Here is a 24557-nt window from a genome sequence, read left to right as displayed (position 1 = left end):
CACATTCATAATTTCAGTGCAAAATAATTAAGTGCTACAAATTCAAAGGTGGTAATATTTCAAAGTCTGATGAGGCAGATTTGCTTCCGTAAGAAAGCCACTATAGTACATTTTCCAAAAACATGGTTTGGAATTTTTGTCTGGAATGAAGTTCAAATGTTCAATCTGTCCTTGGCCTCATATGTCTAGACATCTGATCTTAAATATTTTAAAGTATGTTCACAGTCGCTGTTTTTTTTGTGATCTGGCATTATTAGCAGTCATAAAATATATCGTCTAACACCCATTTCAGTTGGAGGAAAAAACCCGAGGTATTAGCATTACATCAGTGGTTCTCAGTCCTGGTTCTGGAGTACCACTTCTCTGAGGCAACTCATGAACTAATTACCAACACTTCCCAAGATGAACTGTGAGTTTCAGAGCACGGAGAACATTCAGGTCATTACAACATTCAAATCAGTGGTACTTCAGGACCAGGACTGAGAACCACTACATTACATTATTAAGACAAGTATTGTTCACAGCCTTAACCACTGGGTGGCATCTTAAGCATTAGATTTAGAACCACACACACACACACACACACACACTTTCGCCAAAACAGTCAACTGTTTTGTCAACAATAAAGCTATGCATTTATTGACAAGTGCAATATTTGTTTAAGTGTTTTCACAACACCAACAGGTGAAACTCACTGGCACAATACATTTGTCTCGGGACCACAAGATCACAAAATATAAGGGGGAAAATTATACCAGTCTATTGTAATATTCACTGTGGATCATTGATCATCCACAACATGACCATCAAAACACTAATGTACTGATTTGTCGTCTTGCTACACTGCTTCAGATTAAATTTCACAAACCCTATCTTTTAGCATTTATTCATATTTTAGTCATATGCCTCAGATGTATTTAAACAATATTGTGCACTCCGAGAACAATATTAAAAAAGACTCTTCATAGAACCATAAAGAAAAACATTAAGAAATACATTATGACCAAGTAAAGAACCACTTAAACATTCACATGGTTCATTGAGTTGCTATGTTTCTATATATAGCCATTGATTTTCTGAAGAACATTTATACTAATCCCTTCCTCAATGGTGAACATTTTTAAATAGGTGATTTCAGGCTGGACAGAATTTTTATACAAGTTATTGATTTCTCCAAAAGATAAACTGAATCATAATAGTCACCAAATGAAAGCGTAAACATTAGATCCTACAACCAAATGCCATGCCAACTGTCATTCTGTCTAATAACATGTTGAGTAACTTTGTAATGAAGTTCAATCTTGTGACCCTGGAGCACGCAATAACATGTCCATATTTTCTGCATGGGTCATGTTTCTCTGCAAATAGCCTAAACATTGTCACAACATGCTAGAATGAGGGATTAAAACAGTAACATTACGCTGGTGGAACAGTCTCTCATGACTTAACGAAGTACGAAGTAGAAAGTGCTAATATCTTTTTAAACAGATCTGCTTTGCCATCATTCTACGAGGTGGGAAATCATATTGGGCAAGAGAGTATCTCTTGTCTCCTCAGAAGCCACCTTCCACATAGTAAAATGGAACAGTCACTTTAAATTAAGTGTAATTTCAAGAATCAATTGACAATATTTGTAACTCACATGATTTGCAATTTAGTATACTTTAAATTGGTGGCTAGCACTCATCAACCACATACCCTTTAAGAGCACAGAATCTTGTTAAGAGCAAGGAGAGGTCACTTGTTTATTTTCAGCTCACTTTTCCAGACAGTGTTTCACAGGCTAACATAAAAGGCCCTTTGTTCCAGACAACAGTATACATAAAGGCTGATTATAAGACTTGTTGGTTTAAAGGCCCACCACCCACAAAACTGCTCTTCAAAGATTAAATAATTATGCCTACAGACCATGAGCTTTTTTTTGTTAGCTTACAATCAACATATTTTAAATGTTAAAATGAGTTTTTTTACAGGACAGTTGTTTTTACTGACAAAATACTGTTAACAGAACAGAAAATATAATAAAATATTTACCCTTAAATTATTTATTTTCCATTTGGAAAAACTTTAAATAGAAACAGCAATCATAATATGGAAGAGCTTATGACAAAAACAAAGTTGTGAAACTGTTTATGAATAAAGATGTCAGTAGGTACGGCTCAGCTCATCCCTCCAGTATGTGCTTACATGTTTTCAGGTCTTGGGTGATTTCATAACCACTACTAAAAAGTTCCTGACAATTGAAGACACCGAGAAGGCCAATTGTCCCAGACTAACTGAAGAACTAAACAGAATTTATATTTTTATATAAAGGTTCTCTGAATATAATTAAAAACCTTAAATACTGCATGTTTAATTTTATCGTGAACCCCATACCTAAAACATTGTTTTGAATTTGGGTGATACTCATTTAAATGCACCACTTTGATCGTGGCCCACAATTTGAAGTGTGAATTACACTTTTGGTAAGTGCTGCACAGGCTGCTCAATTTGACTTCCCTTTCACAGCTCTTTGGAGACATGTTCAGTTTTGCCATTTGTGGACAACGATGACAAGACACAAAAGCATGTTGTCCATAAATAGCACCGAGCAGCAGAGGATTGCTCGCTGCCGGCAGATCAAATTCTCCAAAGGGAGAAGCAGCCTCTGGCTTCAAGCCCAGTTGCACTGGAAGGGATATACACCACTCTCACAGAAACTGTTGGACCATATGAAGGTGGGAGGGTGATCCATTTTAACTTCAAACCATTAGGAAAGGGACAGCCCCAGGTCAAAACAGGCCACGTAGTGCATCATGAATGAGGTTGAGTAGGGTATTACAGACCTGAATACAAAAGAAAGTCTAAAAAAATACACTGCAAGGATGACACATTCAATTTTAATATAGCAATTTACATAACTATTTTTAAGTTCAAATAGCAAATATTAAAAATAATTTAGGAAAAAGCAACTGGTCGAATGCTGCTGATAATAATCAGTAGCTGAGAATGCAAAATATGTAATTTAAAAAAAGGCACACCTTGAAAATCTTTTCGGTTTTACATTTACTGTAGTGTCATATCAAACAGAACCAGAACTTAGCAGAAGAATGTGTTGTGCCAGAGAATATCTAAAAGACTGGACAAAAAGCATTTTCCAGTGAAAAGATGAACCATGCAAGCACAAAGAAACATGTCCATGTGGTACGCCACAAGGTTTTATTGCAAAGTGGCAATTTAACTGATCTCACAATGTTCCATTTTCCAAGATATTGCCATCTTTACAGATATTTTGCATTCTTTTAGTGATAAAAAAAAACAATAACCAAGCAGCACCCCATTCTTCTTATAGGTGGTGTACTGTACATTCGAATGAAATTAAGGCTGCAACAGAACAGTTATCATTTATCTGTATTTGTCCATATGCATTAACAAGAAAGAGAACTGGTTACTTCAATCCATTGACACACAGATATTCCATAGTTTTGTCTCAAGTTGTAGTGTATAAACAGAAAGTGCTTTCAAATCTGCATAGTGTTAAATCTGTTTGCCAGTTGAAATGAGCCAGATTAATTAAAACTGTTCAAATAAATAATTAAAAACACAAGAGTGCAAAGTGCTTTCTACAGGTTAATACATCTCTGTGAAGCATTTTACAGAAAGCTTTCTTACATGTCTGTTGCACTAGAGTAGATTATTGCTGTAGTAGTAGTGATATAAAAAAAAAACACCTTGTGTAGTGTGAGTGCTGACAATGTCCAATAATGGACATTTCCAATGCTGTTTGGCAAAACTTTCTATGACAGGACTTTCTTGGGGATGTTTAAACAAAACAAAACAAAACAAATAAAAAAACACTACCAGAAATTGAAAAAAGTCAGCTGGCAATAAACTGGTAGATTCTTAGCATATATTTAAAGTGTTTCCTTCATGTGGAAAAAAAATAGAGAATCTAAAACTAATCCTTCGGGGTCAAAATATAGATACAGCTGCTGAGATAGAAAGCAAGTGGAATCCAGATGGCACATGTCTTTTCTGTTTATAATGGTCGCCCTTCCAGAGATACAACCACACTGCCTCCCAATTTTTCTGCCAGAGTTGAGCGGTCCTGAATGTCATCTAAACCATTGACTTGCCATTCATGTTTGATACCTGGAAAAGATTGAAATATTATTCAAATATATATTAAGTGATTACATATTGTAGCCTCCTGACCATGGATTTTTAATGGTACTCTGGAAATTACAGGACAGTAACCCTTTGAAGGATTAGAAATAATCTTGGAGTAAATTGCAGTGTTGTGCAGTGCTAAATTACCACTAGAAATGCTTTTACTCTTTCCACTTTAACTGCATCATGGAAACCAGTTTACAACATTATGGACTTTCTTGGTTCTTGGGACAACCTTCTGACATCCAAGTAGAAGTATTTACCTGTAAACTTCTTTTTAATGGCATCTTTAGAGCTAGCATAAATCATCTTGCTTTTTAATGGTGCTCCCTCAGGGGCCCTGTATAACAGAGATAATTACTTTAAGCTCAAACTAATATGATATTAAAGTGGTATACAGAATGAATATTTGCAAAGAAAAGACATACCAAAATATAAATACCAAGTCCTCTTTCTTGGACTCTTTTGTTTCATAAGTGGCATCATACAAGCCATATCTGCAGTCGTTAAGAGGTAGGAGCTTTACAAAGCAGGCATAAGGATCATCAACAGTCTCTCCAATATCACCAACTAGTATTTGCTTGCCCTCCTCTACAATAATCTTCTTCTTGTCCTCGCTGAGGCAGAACAATACTGCCTTTTTGCGTTTTTTTACCTCATCTGATGTTGAGGATTTTCGCACCTTCATGTCGTTGAAAACTTTGATAACTTCATCATTAACTGTAACTCCAGATGCCTGAGGATGAGAGACCATTAAAACACCACAATGAGGAAGAGCAAAAGGAAGAATCAAATTCACAATATTTTGTAAAGTACAACGTGTATAGCGCCCAGTTTTATATTAAATAGACCAGAACAGTGAAGGTCCCCAGTACTCAACTGTATAAAGTTTAATACCACAGTATCAGGAGTACTAATAGAGCCAAGTCCATATTGTAGTAATTACACTGTACATTTCAATACCTGCAGTGGAACGTAAATTAATTCTGCAGTATTAACTCGATATATTTCCCCCCCTCTGTTGCTCATGTTAGCGACGTGTCTTGGTTACCTGTTAGTAACTTGGCAGCTACTAACAAGGCCATTCTGTTAGCCTCAATCTCTGTTTTAGAGAGCACTTTTCCTCTTGTTTTACTAACCTAAAAAAAAGCTGTGATTTAACACTCAACACCCGAGTCATCGATTCATGTAACGAGGGAGACGATTTGGATAATGGTTAGAAATAAAGATAATAGATGGAGTCCATTGCACAAAATAATATTAATCTAAGAAATAGGCAGAGAGGTAAACACCCAGCAAAAAAATGTAAATATTTGGAATCAACTCTGAAAGATCGAAAGTCTAGAATAGAAGAATCGATTCTTTGTAATTGACTCCCAGCCCTAGCGCTGAGTCGTTAGCTCACAGCTAAAGGCAACTGTCTATATGGCCACCTAAATCCTATTGAGTCACGGCTACAAATACCTATCTTCAGCAGTAACCGTAACTGAATTTACACGCCACGAGGAGTGTTCACGTCTCTCACATCGGTAACAGTTCTGAATATGGCAGAGCTAGAGTTCAACAGCATAAAACACACAATAAACAATATATTCCGCCGCATAACCGTGGAAACGTTGGGACTGACTGTTGTGAGGGAGTATGCTAGATTAAACGTGATTACAGTTATAAACTAGGGGCTAAAATTAGGTTAAAATGGCCGACTGGGGCTCAAGGCCCTGGCCATAGGTATCCTAAACTATAAGTGATTTAATTAGCTATTAACCACGCGAATAGATTTTGAGCTAAAAATCATGCCAACAACGCCGGCGAATCGTCGAAAAAGATCCGTTAGTTTTAAACGCAACGGCGCGCAATATTACATTCCACTGACCCGCTGCTGAGAGTTAACCTACAAAAGTTAACAGCTAGAGTTGCTCAGATAATGTTCTGAGCGGCACAAACGAAATTCAACAGCAATTCGGGATGTCAAGAACAGAGAGGACTCACCATGTTGTCCGACGGTAGTTTGCAATTGAATGTGTGAGTATTTTCTTGATACTTCTACCGGGGGAATGTGAACAGCGGACCGTTAGAGAGAGAGAGCGAGAGAGAGAGAGAGAGGGAGTGAGAGTAGAAGGGGTGGGTGTGGGGAGCGTGGCAGTACTGCACAGTCGCAGTGAGAGTCTGCAGTGCAGCCGGGCGATAGGGGACAGGCGACACTACTGTTGGACTGTGAATTGAAGGACTCTGCAGGGCAGATAGGCTATTATGGATTATGCCGTGACAGTGTATACGGTGAGGGATATCAAAATATTGCCGAGTAAAAGGGTACATGCTACATTCAGGTGAAGAGTAAAAGGTGTCCTACACTGCATTCATGAGCAGAAAGTTTCACACTATTTAGGTGAGCAGTAGGGGCTCCACACTGCAAGTGGAAGACGGTTAGTGGGCTTCAGAGTTAACCGTCCAGTGCTCTACCTTGTACAGCCCATAGGCTCAAAAAACTAGTAGAGCCTAACAAAGTAGAACAAAAATAGAGTGAAGTGTACATCTCTAGGGTAACATAAATGACTAACGTTATTTCAGGCCTAGATATATTTGTTCTTTAGTGTAACAATTTTTCATTATTTTCCAATTGTGGCAGATATGTACTGAGGTAAGACATAACATGGAAGTGTGTACAGGTTCTGCAGTTATTATACTTTGGTGTGCCTCTCTGATGTTGATCAAGCATCAAATTTATAAAACCTAAAATAAAGTTGAGGATAGGCTGTGGGGAAAATGCCCCCAAAATTGTCTCCAAAAATAGACTATTTTGTCTGGTGAGAAAAAATCCCCACCCTACAAACACATCCAGCTTCAAATTTAGCAGCAAACAAACAAACAAAGTCAATTTATTTATTTATAGAGGAAATTATATACAACTGCTAGGAAATAAATGTAAGAATCTGAAAGAGGAAAACCTTTTTATCCATGTTTCAGCTGTTGGGAACCAATGGAAATACATTACGAAATAGGAAGAACAACAAATACAAAGAAAAAAAAAAAAATCAATGTTTATAAATAAAAGTTGACACTTTCAAGTTACATCCTAAAATAAATAGTCACACAGAAAATCACTCAAGGAAAAAGGGAGCAGAATTTGGTTCCTATGTAGTGTTTAACCCAGCTAAAGGGACCTGACTGAACACTTGGGTTTAGTTATTTAACTGTTCACAACTACATAACAGAGATGCTATTTTAAGTAGTAAGGGTCATCAATGCAACAGATTTAATATGGAAAATTCTATACAAACAGTAGTCTAGAAATGCAGTCAAGGTATAAAATACAAATGCACCATTTAGAAAGTATTTTCAAAAACAATGCTCGTCCTGAGTCAATGTGGAGGGAAAGACTTCCAAAAAAAAAAGTGCAAATATTGTTCACAGCACAGGTTTGACCTGCATGTTGTTGTTTTTTTTTCTCCTTTTTCTCTTCCATTACTTAATATGTTTAATCTTGATCTTAGGCAGAAGTCCAAATATTTATGTTAGACCTGTGTGCACTGTATCAGAATTAGTCTTTTGGTAAAAACATGCTTGTTTACAGCCTAGGTCGCTTCAGTGGAGGGGTCATACGATCAGCCAGGCCAAGCCTCTTCAGCTCAGAGTGGAAAAACGACTGAAGCCTAATACCAGCTTTTGCTTCATTGGTGCTGCGAGGGTTGTATTCAAGGCAGTTAGAGAACATCAGCTCCACATCCGCTATATACTCCGCTGTAAGAGCAGGCAAAGGAAGAAGTGAGATGTCATGATATGCTGAAACTGTTTTCACCCGGATTTAAAGACATGACCCTTTGGTGTGGACTGATATTCAAATCAGGTACTACTGAATTAGTATAATATTAAAATATGCATAAAATCACCAGTTAAAGTAATTTTATAACTTACATGCAGTTTGGTATTCGCAATTATTGACCTTTTCCCTGATTGTACTCAAAGCAATGGGCTTCTTGATAATATCATAGTAGTCTGGTACCTGTGGTGATAAAGAAAAAAAGTGTCCACTTTAAAAAGAAAAGTGGAACAGGAAAGACAAGCAGGGTGTACACAAAGTACAACACTGTCCTTTTTAAGTGTCTTTATGCCCTGAAGACATTTAAAAATATAATTACTTTAAAGCCAGCACATCATCTCACTTTATTGTTCTGGCGTAAAAACGGTGCCAGATCAACAGTGCGGATCACAGGTGATCCGCTATGGCAACCCCAAACAGGAGCAGCCAAAAGAAGAAGAAAAATTGTAAGGAAATATATTATTTGTGTAACTTAAGTTTAAGTATGCTGTACCTGTGTCCTAGAAACCAGTTTCTTGAAGGGCCAGCTATCCTCATGCCTCACCAAGTCTACAGTGAGTTGTTCACATGCTGAGAGCTCATGAACACCAAGATTTCTCCCTGAACTGCGGCGAATTGATGAGGAGCTGCTTGGAGCCAAGACGATCTTGGATTTTGGGGAGACCTCTGCTTTAAGAAAAGAACAATTTAAAGTCTCTTGAACCAACATTGCATTGGTTGAAATTAGAGCTGGGCGATATATTGCTCGAACTCGATATTTATCACAGTATTAACATTTTGTCACACTGTGACAAAGGACATCCTTCTAAAAAATATAGACAGAATACAGAGATGTATATATATAAAAATATTTATGGACACACACAGACACACACACAAAGTGTGTTTTTAAACTTAAACTTATATAAGTTTAAAAACACACTTTGATTGAAGATAAACCCACTTTGTGCAAGGACAGTCAAGAAATGAAGGTTTTTTAAGCTCCATTACCCAAGTCTTATCAGGCAAAAAAATAATCGTGAAACTAATAATTTTAATCGCCCAGCAAAAGCTGAAATCAAGTAAAACAAAGTTTAAATATTGTTCACCTTATCCAAAATAGTTAATTAGCTAAGATGGAAGTGGGTATTAAAAGCTGCCTTTTGTGTTAAATATATAACTGTTTGGTTATATTAGCTTTTAGGTCAAAAATACAAAACTACACACAAAAAAAAACTATCACAAAGTGATAAGCACAAATTCTTCACAGCGAACACACGCCTGCATATTTTAATTTATTGTTTATTTTCTTATGTAAAAACCACAAAATGACATACATTGTCACTGTCTAAAGGAAAAACATATCCATAGCACTAGCTTTTCAGACTTTTTGAAGCAAAGGTTCTATCTCCAGCTCTTAAGGTGGAACAAAGTATTCAAGAAATAAGCTGCCAATAAAACTTGTAGAGACCAATTTAAGGTGAAACTAAGTGTTTAAATATGAAATACGAAATAGAAATAAGCTACAATCTGCCTCCTAAAATGATATTTATGATGGAAGAGAAAACTGAAGGGAAAAACACTAGCCTTGCCTAGAAGAGATATTTAGGATGGATTAAGACATTATCAGTTAATGCAGGGAGAATGGTGGTCATTTGTTCACTTTTTTTGCTTTTCCCTAGGGTATGTAGATGTTTTAGTGAAATGTACATTTTTCTGTGTAAATATGTTGACTATGGCAAATTTTAATTTTTTTTTTTTAGTTGTTAAGCTATTCTTTTTTGGCTATTTTTTCAGTCTTCCCCTCCCGGTTTATGACTGTAAAGCATCCCTGGGTTTATAAAAAGAGCTATGTAAATTGAACTAATTATTATTATTAATAATTTTCAAAATTCTTAAACGGTCTCTTGTTAGTTTGTGTATGTTCAGTTGTCCTCAAACTGGTCAAACTTTGCATCCGTGGAGAAGGCAGACAGCTCTCTCATTTTTGAATCTGCATTGTAGTTCCCATCTTAAAACTTTGGTGTCAGTATTACAGATTACTCCTTTAAGTTTTCTGTAAGATTTTATTCACTGTTTGAATTACCACAGTTACTCAAGTTGTTTAAATTTGTAGTATGTTTGGTCTGTGTTTACTTCAATGCCGTTAGCATACTTTCAAACTTTACACAGCCAATACATGAAATGTACTGTACTTTTGCATAACTGTTTAAGTACTGCTAAACCAACCCTTATCATTTTTAATCACAAAATTAGATTTTTAATATTGTAGCATATCATGGGTTTGGCTTACCAGAGCTGGGTCTTTTCTTGGACTCTGTATGAGCAACAGCAGGGCTGGGCTGTGTATTGGTTTTAGCTGATGTACCATTGGTGCCCAGAACCTCCAGGCTGAGACGGGCACTAGAGCGGCTCCCAGTACGAGGCAGTGGTTTTCCATTGGACAAGGTGGTGGTCTTTTTACCTGAGCTTTTAGAACCTCCTTTACTGGCAGAGAGGGTCATCTTGGGTGTGTTCTGCTGGCTGCGAGATGTGGAATGATTAGACTCTGTGGGTTTGGATTTACTGCTTAAGCGGCCACCCTTAGTGGTTTGTAGGGGGAGCTTTACAGCAGTCTTCTTAGAAACTCTAGGGAAATAGCAAAAACTTTGTTTTGACAAAACAAATATTAAAAGTCAGTGAATTTATGCTTTTACATCCAAAAAGGTCATTTAACAAACTCAACCAACCTTTCTTTTTCTTTCTCCTCCTCCTCCTCCTCTTCCTCCTCTTCTTCATCTTCTGACTCATCCTCTTCCTCCTCCTCAGAATCTTCATCTTCTTCAGACTCTTCATCATCATCTAGCTCATCAGAGTCAATGGAGGACCTCTGGCGAGAGTTTATGCGGTGAGAACGTTGTTTAGGACGACATTCTGGGCAGAACCAGTCTTCGGTGGGAACAGCCTAGGCAGAAACAACCCCCACATTATCCTTTTGGATTCATAGAAAGATGCTTTTATCATTTCTATATGTGACTCTTGTATTTGGAAGAGGGCAGTGTACCTTCAATTTAGGGCGTACACAGTAGATGTGATGGCCTCTGTCACAACCATCACATAGCAGCATGTTCTCACCATCTCCCTTCTTGCGGCACACCTTGCAGCGTGCATTAAGGATGGACTTAGCCCAGATCACACTGCGTTCCAGGGTGGACAGATGCAGGAAAATCTGAGAGAGGCTGGAACAGCCAAGCAGAGATTCTCTCCAGCGTTCCAGTACTGTCTTTACTTGCCGCCCACAGTCACTGCCATCTGCAAGAAGGAACATATTTAATAAAAAAAATTAAAATAAATAAATAATAATAATAAAAAAAAAGTTGTTTATTAACTCTAATTTTAGATGGGGAGACAATAACTGAATGTCCCTTTGAGTATGGCCCAACTTAAGATTGCTCATTCTTAAATAAGACATACTTTATACATTTTCCTAAAGGTTTAGTACAGCAAATGACGAGATACAGCCCAAACTGTTCTCTCCATCTAGTAGGTATATAGAAAATGCAAACAAATGCCCATTTCTCTGCTTTGATTCTTCTTAATACATTGCATTATGTATATAAAGGATTAATTCAAGAAAATATTATCGTGGGTACTCTATATCCTTGCCTATTACAGACAGTTATACCATAAAATGTTAGTAATATGATCAACAGAATACATCAATAAAAAACAAAATGGAATTTCACACAAGTACAAAGATTTAGATAAATGATATTTGTAACCCACCGTCCTTCTCACTAGACTGGTCATCATCTTTTTTCTTTTCCTTTTTCTTTGTTTTCGGGTCCTTTTTGCTATCCTCTTCACCTAGTTCAACAATAATAATTAATGTTACCATTTATTCCTGTTACTGCAAAGCATCTAGAGTATATTCTTTATGCATCCCATAGATCCAAATATTACCGAGTGGAGCTTTGAGGAATTTGCGTTCAATGCCCTGCTCTATCTGAACCAGGGCTTGAGCAAGCAAGTGCACATTGTTGTTGACAGGCTGGGGTGTGCTGGCACTGGTGGAGGCTGCACTCTGGCTTTCAGTCCTTAACTCCTGCAGCCTGTGCAACAAGAGACACCACCAACAAGATCAGATGGGGTACAGTGTTGGCTGACATTTTGGTAAATTCATCTAATTATAAATAAGCACTTTGTTGTGGATTATCTAATTTTCTACCGGTCTTTGACTCTGAGGTGGCTTTCATCTATTTCCATGGGCTCCTCCTCCTCACCATTGAGTACTCCATTCTCTTTGGGTTCAGAACAGAGTAGCTCATAGTTACCACACTCCAGTGCTGCTCTCCAGGCACTTCTTTCCATTGTCTGATAATAAAAACATTTAATACCCTTTTTAAAATCAATCACTTTGATATCACTAAGACTTAGAGTTTAAATACTGAGCAATGAAACAAACCACTTAGAGAGATCTGAAACACAGTGGAGTATATCAACTCAGGCCAGCCCAGTCCGTTCCACAAAAACATTTTCATCCTTAAAGAGAGTAGGCCATAACAGTAAAGAAGCTGGAATAGGCCAACATACCTTTACTGCACCCAGAGTTCCCTGAAAAATGCGGTCCTCAATGTCCAGCAACAGATCCCTGAGACGACTCTCCATGTGGCGTTCAGCAGCTACAGGGCTTTCTGGAGGAGGGAGCCCATTCTTGGACTTCATATTGCTGCCTTTGGTCTCTGGTGGTAAAATATCTTAAAAATTACAATCACAAGTAATCAGTAAGGTTGTGAAGAGAAAAAAAAAAAAAAAAAAAAGTCGCCCAGTATCCTTGGCATTTTTTTTGTCCATCACAACTCTGCCATTAGATTTTATGCAAAACTTCCCGTACTTCTGAAACTGAAAGCATACGTGATTTATATTTGTAAGTTAGTTTTTACTAAACGGTACCTGATTGGTGGTAGCATTCAGCAGAGTTACTACTGAGCAGATGAAAGATACGGTCTTTCTCCTGAAGTAGAGCTTCTTTAAGAGCGCTCTCCCGGTGTCCTCTAGAGTTAAGAGATTCAATCAGCTGCTCCACATCAGCAGGGGTGCTGTAGAAAGCCCACTGATTAGGCCGGTTAACTGGAGGAGACGTGTCCTGACATGGGCTGGGCTCTTCCCTCAGTTCCTCGGTCTTCATAGGGCTCTGGACAGGAGAGAGCTCTTCCGTTTTAGGTTCTGGAGCAGGACGAGGCTCCAACATGTCCTCTGTCAGCCCAAAAAAGTCTTCCTCAACAAAAAGTGCTCCCACAGCAGGGAACAGCCAGTAACGGCGGTAGAAGCGGTCACGGCCCAGTGGCAGGATGTAAGTGCAAGCTGCAGCTTTATGGATACGTTTCAAAAGCTCTTTTTCCTTCAGCTGTTGCTGCTGGAGCTCCTCTGGACTTAGACTTTCTCTCATCTCATCTTCGTTAATCTGCCTCTCTTTTGATGTGCCATTCTTTGCTGGAGAATAAATAATACAGGTTGTGTTTTCAAAAATGTAAAAAAAATTAAAAATAAAAAATAAAAAAAAATATCTGAACCTTAATAATAACTTGAATAAACACGCTGACATGACAGTCACCAGATAAAATGATACCAATGGCAGAATTCTCCCTGGTGGCTATTTGCCTGTATTTACTGAGTACACTTTTAACATTTTTTTTTGTCCAAATATGTAACACTGATTACACAGTTTAAACATCAGAAACATACTTCATGCATCATTTATTTTCCAAATGTGTAACACAAACACACCATCACAAGACATTTAAAATATAAAGCACCTCTTCTAACAAGCTTGTAACTCAGTCACGGTCAAGGCACTGCAACATATAATTTTCATCAGAAGGTCTCCCTCAGACGTGGCTGCACAGCAGGGAGAATGTGATGCGGCAAAACATAGAGACTACCACATTCACACAAATAAATTCAGCCAATGCAATGTGTCTCTCCTATTAGAAGATAGCTAGTGTTTGATTGATATGTCTACAATTCAATGTGTGAAACAAACTGGGTCCCAAATTAACTTAGGAGGATATCATTTTAAATGGATTATGCAGGGGATGCCTTTATTATGCACATACATGGCCTGTTGAAAAGGTAGAGTGTGTTCCTCTGTTGCTGCCCTGGAGAAGTGTAAATGCTGTGCAACTCTAACATTTTCCACAAGGTGGAGGCAATCATTCATTCATATTTAGGAACTGCTCCACAAAGCATGCCATTATCTTTCACTTCCAAAAATATTTTGTGCTCATTAATGTGATGTTTTTGTTTACCATACACTCAAGTGGGTCTAGTCTTGCAGATTTTTTTATTTAATCAAATACTGGTTTTTAAAAGCTAATGACAAGATAATCTTTTCTCAGTATGCAGTCAAGTTTGTAGTACCTTTCTTAGATTTGCCTTGTACGTTCTCCCCTTCATCCTCTGTCTGATGGTCAGCAAGACCATACTGACTTTCTGTACTAGTGTCCATCTCCTCTCTGCAAAGGTGAATATTAAAGAAATTATTAATCTCAAGTCCTTCCTTTGCATCATCATGTGGTGTATGATTCCACTGTGGTCTTACCCTTCTACATGTGTCCCATTCCTTGATTCCTCTTCTTTGAGTTTCTCATGCTTTTCTTTCAGTTTCAGTTCCTGCTCTCTTAGCTTCTCTTCCTTTCTCTTACGAACTCTGAAGGTACACCAAAAGTTTACAATTATATGAAAATATTTATTTATAAAAACAAACGCATTGGGTTTTCCCATAGTCGTGTTTCCTGTGAAGTGGAAATATGTTGTAAGAACTGTGCACAGACAATGGTGTGACTCTACCTGATAGCAGCCTCCTCCCTCTCTCTGCGGTGCTGTTCTGCTTTGATCTCTCTGAGCTCCATCTTGGCTGCTCTCTGCTCATCAGCACAGTCCTCAATGAAATCTCTTGTAGAGACTAGAGTCAGCAGTTTCCCACACAAAGCATGAAGGATTTTCAACTTCTCACCTGTCAAAAAATGTACACTATGAGCAACCAGTAACAGGAAGCAGGTGTCTACTGAGATGTGTTAGGTTTACTAATCAAATACTGTACAGCTAATGCTGGTTAACTTAAACAATCGTTTATTAACAAAAAGGAGACCATTTTAAGGAAATTTCACATATTCTACTTAGCATGAATTGACTGTCTACTTTTGAAGTTCATAAGTTAAGAGTGCACAAGACACCGGAGTATACAGAGAACCATCACAATGATGCTAGAGGGCTTTGAGAAGGATGCATTGGCATGAGCACCCACCAGGAAGCATATCATACACAGCAGTACATGAGAGCTTCTTGAGCAAGCCAGGGTTAGAGAGTCGAAGCTCCACACAGGGGTCATCTGTTGAGGCAAACCCCCCCTGCTTCTGGTAGCGGAACTTGGCGTTGGTGGAGCTGCATTCTGCTCCTGACGCCAGAATGTGCAGCCTCAGGATTTCAGAGAGAGTACAGCTGTCAAGATCCAGCTCTTTTAGGCTGCAGCCTGTATGAATAATAATAATAATAATAATAATTTAAAAAAATAAATAAATAAATAAAAAATTTTTTAAAAAAATAGTACTAAGCAAATTGAGATATTAATGAATGAGTTCCCCCCCCCCCCCCCCCCCATGTGAGTGATATACAGAAGAAAAACTTTAAGCATTATATACTGTAATATTTTCTCACCTTGATTGAGCTGAGGCCACGCAGCAGCCAGCGAAGCTACAGCACTGATGGCAGACTGTGTAGGGTCAGCATCGTCATCCAGTGCCTCACTAAGATCTGGCACAGGAAACAAGACACGAGCCTCAACTTACATGCAAACTGCTAAGAAAGCTTATATGATGTATTTCAATCTACAACTAATACAAATGTCAGGCATTATTTGAAAAATAATTAAATAATTAGCTGAATATCTAAAATTAATGTGGTCTACATATTTTTTTCCTTCTTTTAGTTTTTGTAACTATACCTAGAATTAAAAAACATTTTCATTTGGTTTCATTGGTTTTACTAACAAGCATTCCTTGAAGTGACTACATTTTCTATTATATAGTTATATAGACTAGATATGAACACTGACCTTTGGTGTCTGCTTCTGCCACTTGCTCTTTAGCCACCTCCTCCTGCTCCTCTGCCTGAACCTGAAAAATGGCAGACAGGAAAAAGAAAAGCAGCTCGCATAGTGGACCCTCAGGATCACTGCCCACCAGAGCCTCCTCCAGAACCTCTATCATCAGGAAAAGAAAAAACTGCCGTAAGCCATTTAGCTTGAGAATTCACACAAATGATTTAAAAACCATTCTTTTCTCTGATTAGTTTTGTCATTAATGTGCTGTGTGAATTGAACTGATCTCACCTAGTGTAATTCCTTCAGGGAATTCATCCTTCAAGTCAAATATCTCTCCAAATGCCTTCAGGAATTCCAGTACCATCAATGCATCTCCAAAAAGCTCTGAAGGAAGACGGGTCTTCACCTGCAATGGTTTTGGTAGGTCCTACACACAAACACACAAACTCACATACAAAGGCCTCAATGACATAATGACCTATGCAGATCAGCACTCTTACCTTGAGGTCATCACATTCCATGTCCTCTCGTGGTTTATTCCACAACCTGAGCTGTTCAGCATATTTCTTTTTCTCCTCCTTGATCTTTTCTCGCTCCTGAGTAACAATGAAAACCACAGAGCACGCTTAAGCCCTTTAGCACATGCCTTTAATACATGAAATGCGAGCAGAACGAATTTGTGCGTAAATCACACTTTTTTTGTAAATATCCGGAATCATCAAAATGTTCATAGGCACAAGAGAAATTTACACCTGCTCCTGAAAACACGTAAAGGTTGCATAAGTCCAAAAGATACTGAAAACATCATCTGACATGACTGAAATAATAGTTAACAAAAATGTATTAAAATGCACAAAAATGAATAAACAAATTTTACATAACAGTCCTCTTCCTAATACAGCCTTTTATTAAGAGCAACTTCCAGTAGCTAAAAAGCAATTGCTTGCTGAATTTTGTTACTCATGTAGTCAGACAGTTACTTAAATGTGAGTTACTTTATTGTAGAGATTTTAAGGCTTTTTGCTGCGGCTCCTCTGTCCGAGCACTTCCCTATAATGCAGTCATTTGAAATTCATGGGCAGGGTTTATGGTAATGGAATGTTAATTGCAAAGAAACATGCACGCCCACCTAATTTGCAAGCATTTGATATTCACTATCATACACATGTTCTACTAAAATATCTGGTGTTTACACAGTATTCATGAATCTGGAGGATTTCTTCATACATTATGCGCAGTTTGCTCATGTTTTTTTACAAAGGTTTCATGAATGAGGCCTAGTGAGTCAATGTGTGAAGTTTGTAATGTTTTGTAGAATCACAATGAACTCATTCCGTGTCCATTATGCGCACACTGAACATGTCCATCTGAGAGAACATAGAAAATCTCTGGCTGTATGCTACACAAATTTTACTGGCTTTACAAAAGGGCAACTCAAGAAAATATCTGGACCTGATTATCAAGACATTTTCTTGAGTTCATATGTGAAGATGATTTTATACAAATGGTCACAAAATAACATTTAACCATAAGCATGATTTCTGATCCCCAATACAATGTGTTCGACTTACCCTTTCCTTCTCCACCTTCATTCGTTCCTTCTCTTCTTTCCTTTTCTGTTTTTCCACTTCAAACATTTTTTTAAGCTCCTCTTTTCTTCTTTCTTTGTCTTCCTTCTCTTTCCTCTTGGCCTCCAAAATAACTCTTTCCCTCTTAAATTTGGCCTTTTCATGTGCTAATCAATAGAAGTCAAAATGTGTGAGATTAATTTCTAAGAATACATTACTCAAAGGCTGTCCATGTTTTGATGACCTAACAATTGTATAATTGGTTAGTTATTAATTCTGCTCCTTATTTCACATGTGCTAGGAGTACTGAATTCAGACATCTTATATAACAGGCTTGCTTACCCATCGCCATCATTTCTTCTTTTTGTTTCATCAGTCTCAACTTCTCTTCTGCAGCCCGCATCACATTTGGGCTATCATTGCAAACCATCTGAAAAAGAATGCAACAGTTTAGAATTCGCATCCCAATTACTTCATTATGCCATGAATTTAACTAGCACTTTAAGAACAAAGCAAGATCTGCACCTACCACCCCAGGAGATGCAGTGTTGGATGGGCGACATCTGCCCTTGGCAGGAGAACTGAAGGCAAAGACTGGAGGCTCATCTGGGAAGAACTGACAGAAACTTTGTCCTGAGAGTTGATATTTTGCAACTGTTGATGGCTGGGGAAAAAATAAATAAATTTTAAAAAATACAATACACCTCTGTCTCTTCCATTTAATTTATTCATAACAATGACAATATATGAGACTAAAAGGACATACTTTGAGTCTGATCATCCCATTCATTGGTTCACAATGTTGTTTGAGAAGTAGTTTCAGTCTGTCTCTAGAAAAAATGTTCTTCTTACGACTGCAGCACGAGTACACAAAAAAGAAAAGCCAACACAGGGCTTGCATTAGTCTTTCATTATAACAAATTTCAATTAAAAACCAACAAAACATTCAAATATAACTGTTAAAAAAAATCCATCATTTACAACCCCTATTTCCAAAAAGTGGGATGCTGTGCAAAATGTAAAAGGAAAAAGACCTATATAAACAGGATCCATGGAAAAGTGTCCCAGGGTCCAACAAATGAAATATTTTAATTTTAGATTTCTTTTAAAAATCTTTGGCACAGTTCAAAAGCCAGCATTCATGGTGTGGGTGCATTAGTGCACATGGCAGTGGTGACCTATGTGAGGTGTTAATGCGGAATAATGTATAGAGGTTTAGCAGCTACATGTTTCCATCCATACGTGTTTTTAAAATTGTCACCTACAAGATGCACAAAGCATAACAAATGATACAAATTCAGTGTTCCATACACCTAAAGCTAACAAATTACCATTTCATCATAAATCATTAATAAAACTCTTTGCTTCTTAATCTGTTTTTTGAAAAGTTTTCAACAATTACTGAACCTTACCACATTTGAGTAGCTCTGACAAAAACAGGCTCACAGTCTTCTGGCTTCATGGGTTGAACCTTATATTTAAATAAGGATGGGCTAATTGGCTTCATCTTTTTACTTCAGAAAACAAAGAAAAATATTCGCAGCTCAGGAAAAAAAATACATAAAACAAATAAATGAAGGACACTCAAGGATATTTTGAACTGACCACTCACCCACTGAGTGTAGTTTTGAGAGTTTTTGGTGAAGTCACTGTGCTCTCATCATCACTGTCACTGATGACAATGGAATCCCCTTCCATGTGGTGTGTGACATGACCATTAACTGGACCATTGGAATGTGGGGGAATGACTTCTAAGATCTTGTAGGGGTGTCTGTGACAAATGAGCAAGTTTGAAAATGTTGGACAAATACAGGAGTCAGGCTTCAAAAAATAACTGAAAAACAATGTCAAACAGGAAACCATTCCATAGCCAATAGCCATTTTCATTAACAATGTTCTCCTTCCTCCACCCATTTACCAGTAATGAAGGTCTTGTTCATTGACAGATGAATCAGGTACTTTAGGAGATAAAAATACTTAGGAGATAAAAAAAACTGTTGTGCACCATAATTGGAGCATATATTTTAGTGCTCTTTGTAGCAGAAAAAACAAATTTTTTTGCCAGCCAAGAAAATAATATTAAACGTTGTAAGAAGCCTATTTTTAGGTTTTTTATTTATTATTGTATTTATAATTTTATATATTTAGTTTAAGTGTTATATTAACTGCTTCTTATTTAAAAAGCTATTTTTATTTATTCAAACAGCATAATTAAATAAATAATGATTTGTAATTGTCTTTAATTAACCAAAATAATTTATCTGGTATAACAGGACTAATTATTTAAGTATTGTTAAATTTTAAATCACACATGTGCATTAATCAATCTATATAACTAAATATCAAGTCCCAAAATAAATCATTAAAAAGAAAAAAAAAACAAAAAAAAAAACATAATAATAATAAATTTGTAACAGTACCAAGCTCATTAGAATGAATTTTAACAAATGGCAGTCTCTAACACACACATACAATCCTTTCTCACTTCCCTAAAAGCTCCCCTCCTCTCCCCTGCTGGGCTCCATGTTGATGCATGTCTGGCTGCCTCTGTGCAGGCTATGATGATGTGATGTCTGAGACAAATCCTAATGCTGGGCCGACCTATCAGAACATCTCCCTTAACTCCTCCCATACACTTTGGTTATCTCCAAATGGCAAACTCAGCTTGTGCTTGCTGCCGCTGATCCTTTCTCACACCTAAGAGCTGCCTGATATTCGGTCTACAGGATTCAGATATGTTTTCTATCATGTTATTGTGATACGTACATAACTGGACAGTTTAGGAAGAGAACATCATTTGTCTTTTCAAGGACTGACAACAGTGTATAAATACCACACATGCTCAAATCACTAAAAGGCAGAATTTTGTCTAAAACATACATAAGCTAAAACGCACTTAAAATCCAATGTTCATATAGAATTTTTCTATTACAATTAGGGCTGCACAATATATAGATTCCTCTTCACAATCACAATGCCAATACAGAAAGTAGGGACATGGGTATCATGTTTTAAAACTGACAGAAAAAAGTTGTCACACATTAAAAATATACTGCAATGTCATTTTTTTTTTTAATTTTGCAGCCCTAATTAAAATTGAAAAATAACTCTCCTGTCATTAAATGTACCATCATTGGTTTGATCCATTTAATAGACTTTCAAACTTACTAAACACCAGGATTATTTTTAACAATCCCCTCTCCGCATTTTAGCTGATATTACTTGATTTTACTTGACAGATGTTTAGCTCACCTTTGCCTGTTACAAACATTTAATGACATTATTTAGCATGTAGCAATGTGTGGTGGCCTCTATATAACATCAGGTGCCATTTGTAATAGTTTGCTAACTGCCATATTTTGAAGCTCCAGAGTGTTTAAGAGATCTGATAGGTGATGCCAGGGCAGGTGTATGCATGGCATGTATACTCAAAGCCAAATATTGCATAGTCAATATGTGCTTTCCTTGTGGTTCTCATTAAGGTTAAATGTAATCATTCTATTGAACATTGTTAATATAATTATCAATCATGTGATCACAATATATATTTCTTTTTTTTTTTTTTTTTTTTTAAATCACCCAGGCCTAGATAGTTTTTAAACAGTGTTGTGCATATTCTTTTCACAAGAAAAACTACTACATGTCAATGTATCAAAGCATTTGTATTATATGGCAGTAGTAATAATAATAATAATATAAAAAAGTCAATCCATTACCTTGCACCAGAGCGACTCACAATATCCACTATTTCCCCAGGAAAGAACCGCTCTTTGACAAAAGCATAGATGTCATCACATATCTCATGCAGACGTGCGCGATGAGTCAAAGAACTCAGATGCAAGAGAGGTACCATCAGTGCAGAAGGAAAGTTCTGAAGACTAAGCTTGGCCTTCTTCTCACTCTCCAGTGCTTCTTGGTAAGTCAGCCCAGGCTTGCCTGTCACTGCACAACTCCATACTAAACTGTTACAAAGGATGGTCCTCTCAAAAAACTCACTGTAGGGAAAACACATTTAATTATAAAAATAAAAATAATATAATGAAAAAACTATTGTCTGTGACTACATTAGGTCCCATATAAGCATGCAGTTGACAGCTGAAGTTCAATTGACAGAACTGGAACGTTAATGTCCAAGCAACAGTGAAGTATGCTTTTTGTAGATTCTGTTGTAAAGAATATCCAAAGAAAACTGCACCACATTTGTTGAAATGCTCAAAGGACAAATCGCATACACTTCAGTACTGAAACCTTTCCACTGTGTACCTGTCAATATTAGATATCCTGGACCTGTGGATGTGTGTTATATATGTACTGAAAGGTTTAGAATCAAAACATACAGTCATACTTCATAGGCAATGGGCAAGAGGCTTTTTGATATTTTGAACATATCCCCAATCTGTTGATGTTTTTCAATATTATCAGAAAACATTATTTTCTGTTTCACGTTCCTTAGCAGTTGCCCATTTTACCTTATACGTATGCCTTATTATTTGGATGGGAGATCGTTATCAGCACTTCGGTGAAACAAACATGGTTTTGGTGTGTTGTACTGTGAGAGTGGATCACACAGCAGTGCTGCTGGAGTTTTAAAACACTGCCCACTCACTGGCCAATTTATTACAAACTTACCTTGTAGATGTAAAGTCAGAGACAGTTGCCAGTCTGTGGATAAACATTTTGTGCTTGTCATTCTCTAGTTATCCATAAGCAGTCACTGGACAGTGCCCACAGGACCCTACTGACTGAATTTTTGGTTGGTGAACTACTCTCAGTTCAATAGTTACACTGAGGTATTTACGAACTGCAGTTCTAACAGTACAACACACTAACACACCACCACGTCAGTGTCAATGCAGTGCTGAGCATGGTCAACAACATAAGTAATACCTGCTCTGTGGTGGTCCTGACCATTAAAGAGCATGATGAAAGTGGTGTGCTAACAAGTATGCAGAGCATCAAATGAACTACAGTCTAACTGTATGACAACCTACAGCAGGTATATGGTAAGTGAAATTACTAAATTGGACAATGAGTGTAGAAACAAGATAATATAAATGTTTTGGCTTATTTGAGTATAGACAGAAATAAATAAAATGGCTGGTTTAATTTATAATGTGGAATATGATAACAGTCGAAAATAACAAATAAGGAGAAATTTCCACCGTGTGCACCTGCTTCAGCAAACAATATCAGTGGAGCAGTTACTAATTTTGAGATTCTCATGCCCCCAGGTAAAATACCGTCATCCCATCTAATGTTCTACTTAGACCATTTTTCAGTTCCGTGAGAAGAAAACACTAAATGTGGAGATGGTCTCGCATCTCGTTAATTGCCTCCAAACAATAGCTGCGACCACGTTTCTAGCTCAACATCCTGTGAGTGTCGACAACTCAGCTTTTGTAGTTAAGGTTAACGATACTTCGTTTATACAAAAGAAGACAGGCGTCTTTAAACGGGGTCAGCACCGTCAAATTCAACTTTCAACGCCTATACACCCGTTTGTAAAATACAAAAACAATGAGACACTATATACAATTTTACTACAAATTTAAAGACTGTGTCTCTAACAAGAAGAAGGGCCTAACGTTAACTTAGCCAGCTAAAGCTAGCGTCTACACAACTCACACCTGCCACTGATCACAGCTTCATACACACATACATATACACACAGCAGCAACATACACACTAAAGCCAGCCAACTCTTACGTTTACATTTGAGGAAAAACTCTAGACTGTAAACATGCTATAATATATCTATACTTAGTAAAGTTCATTCAATAAAAGCAAAAACTTTTCAGGATGTCCGCAGCTGTCACCCCGTCCCACTCCATAACAGACTTAGGTTGACTCCTTATTCTAATTTTCCCGTTTACTCTAAACTGTACAGCAGTTAAAGTCAGTTTCCACCTCGAACAGTTAGTTGAGTAGTTACCATTGTATTCAGTTTAGTGCGAATCTATAGGGGGGCGTTATTCTAAATTTCCCGTTCCACCTTAAATGGAAAAGCGGTTAGAGTCTGGCGCCTGGAGTCAACTTCATCAGTTTGATGCCATTAGCCGGTCGGCTAACGTCCTGACAAGTTTACAAGTTAATTAATCACTCACTCGTAAGTTCTGAATATTTCGTGAGTCACTTTACAAAGGAAAACTTCTTCATCCGGCTGGAGATCAACGGGAGGTCTCTGTTTGACGAAGGGCTTTCGGTGGAGAAGCGGCATCTTGTCTTTATCTCTGAACCACTGATGGTGGTGTGTCCTAGTTTGTTTAAAAAAGGGAGGGAAAACAGAAAGAGAAAGTAAGAAATTGTAAAACTTTCGACTTTCACGCGATACACGAAGAGCCGTTCACATTATCGCACCGAACAAACGCGGCTGACGACGTGAGAACCGTTAAAAACAAAGGCGTCAAACTACGAGAAATTTCAAGCCTTTGTTAATGACACACGCTACCCGCTCCCTGCCACACTCAGTGACGTTAGAGCCAGCCCACAGGAAAATGTGCTCTCAGAAACTGTGCGTAGCTTTTCGAAAAATACTAAATAATTTACAGAAAAACGGCGTATAGATAACAACTACGAACAGGGCACACCTTTATCCGGTATATAGAGTAGAAAAGTAGTCCGCTTAAAGAGGGAAAAGCTACACAAAAAGCTCAGATCTCGCCCCACTTCTCCGAGCGGGCTGAGCGTGTTGACGACAAGTTTTGATCCGCTCTAGTTCAGTTACTGGCAGTGAGGGGTATGGGTGGGGCCTAAGAACAAATCCTTCTTCCTATTGGTTATTCACGCTGTCACTAATAATCCTAGCGCCAATGGTAAGGATCGTAGATGTGGGACATGGGACTTCATAATAGAGCTTCCTCTATTGTGTAATTTGACCGATAACAAAATAAGTAATTTTCAGTTACATAGAATAAATACCTGTTAATCTAACATTGAATACATTTAATTACAGCTGTTCATTGTG

General features: G+C 37.6%; 2 protein-coding genes across 6 annotated transcripts; both read right to left on the bottom strand.

The window, feature by feature from the left end:
* Positions 1–2925: 2925 nt before the first annotated feature.
* Positions 2926–6266, bottom strand: cfl2 (cofilin 2 (muscle)). The gene is made up of 4 exons (XM_066669504.1): positions 6139–6266; positions 4578–4885; positions 4413–4489; positions 2926–4131 (listed from the first exon to the last, which is right to left on the bottom strand). The coding sequence occupies exons 1-4, from the start codon at positions 6139–6141 to the stop codon at positions 4019–4021; spliced, it is 501 nt and encodes a 166-aa protein (XP_066525601.1). The 5' UTR covers positions 6142–6266; the 3' UTR covers positions 2926–4018.
* A 735-nt stretch (positions 6267–7001) lies between these two features.
* baz1a (bromodomain adjacent to zinc finger domain, 1A) lies at positions 7002–24304 on the bottom strand. Of its 5 annotated transcripts, none has more exons than XM_066669444.1 (28): positions 24181–24304; positions 23698–23847; positions 21310–21588; positions 19206–19364; positions 19006–19107; positions 18360–18447; positions 18123–18257; positions 17936–18023; positions 17597–17760; positions 16526–16621; positions 16314–16452; positions 16038–16184; positions 15641–15736; positions 15231–15455; positions 14774–14939; positions 14526–14633; positions 14345–14439; positions 12878–13417; positions 12518–12681; positions 12153–12298; positions 11888–12036; positions 11711–11791; positions 10989–11236; positions 10675–10889; positions 10239–10591; positions 8460–8635; positions 8062–8149; positions 7002–7887 (listed from the first exon to the last, which is right to left on the bottom strand). In XM_066669444.1, the coding sequence occupies exons 2-28, from the start codon at positions 23808–23810 to the stop codon at positions 7715–7717; spliced, it is 4533 nt and encodes a 1510-aa protein (XP_066525541.1). In that variant the 5' UTR covers positions 23811–23847; positions 24181–24304; the 3' UTR covers positions 7002–7714. The 5 variants fall into 5 exon arrangements, with proteins under 5 accessions (XP_066525541.1, XP_066525550.1, XP_066525565.1 ...); XM_066669453.1 differs by having other exon boundaries at positions 7003–7887; positions 8460–8632; XM_066669468.1 differs by having other exon boundaries at positions 7003–7887; positions 10239–10573.
* Positions 24305–24557: the final 253 nt, after the last annotated feature.

The sequence above is a fragment of the Hoplias malabaricus genome, chromosome 1 (genome assembly GCF_029633855.1).
Source record: "Hoplias malabaricus isolate fHopMal1 chromosome 1, fHopMal1.hap1, whole genome shotgun sequence".
In the NCBI taxonomy this organism is placed as follows: Eukaryota; Metazoa; Chordata; class Actinopteri; order Characiformes; family Erythrinidae; genus Hoplias; species Hoplias malabaricus.
The sequence above is the reverse complement of the archived record's forward strand: the minus strand, read 5'-3'. Positions and strand labels throughout refer to the sequence as shown.

Bases quoted from the DNA above. Each gene is read 5' to 3' on its own strand.
- cfl2 (XM_066669504.1), bottom strand. The intron at 4,490-4,577 runs GTATGTCTTTTC...TCTGTTATACAG, and splicing joins GACTTGGTATTTATATTTTG to GGCCCCTGAGGGAGCACCAT. The intron at 4,132-4,412 runs GTAAATACTTCT...AATCTTTTCCAG, and splicing joins CATTAAAAAGAAGTTTACAG to GTATCAAACATGAATGGCAA.
- baz1a (XM_066669444.1), bottom strand. From the start codon at position 23,810: ATGCCGCTTCTCCACCGAAAGCCCTTCGTCAAACAGAGACCTCCCGTT. The intron at 17,761-17,935 runs GTAAGCAAGCCT...TCTATTGATTAG, and splicing joins AGAAGAAATGATGGCGATGG to CACATGAAAAGGCCAAATTT. The intron at 14,440-14,525 runs GTAAGACCACAG...TCACCTTTGCAG, and splicing joins AATGGGACACATGTAGAAGG to AGAGGAGATGGACACTAGTA.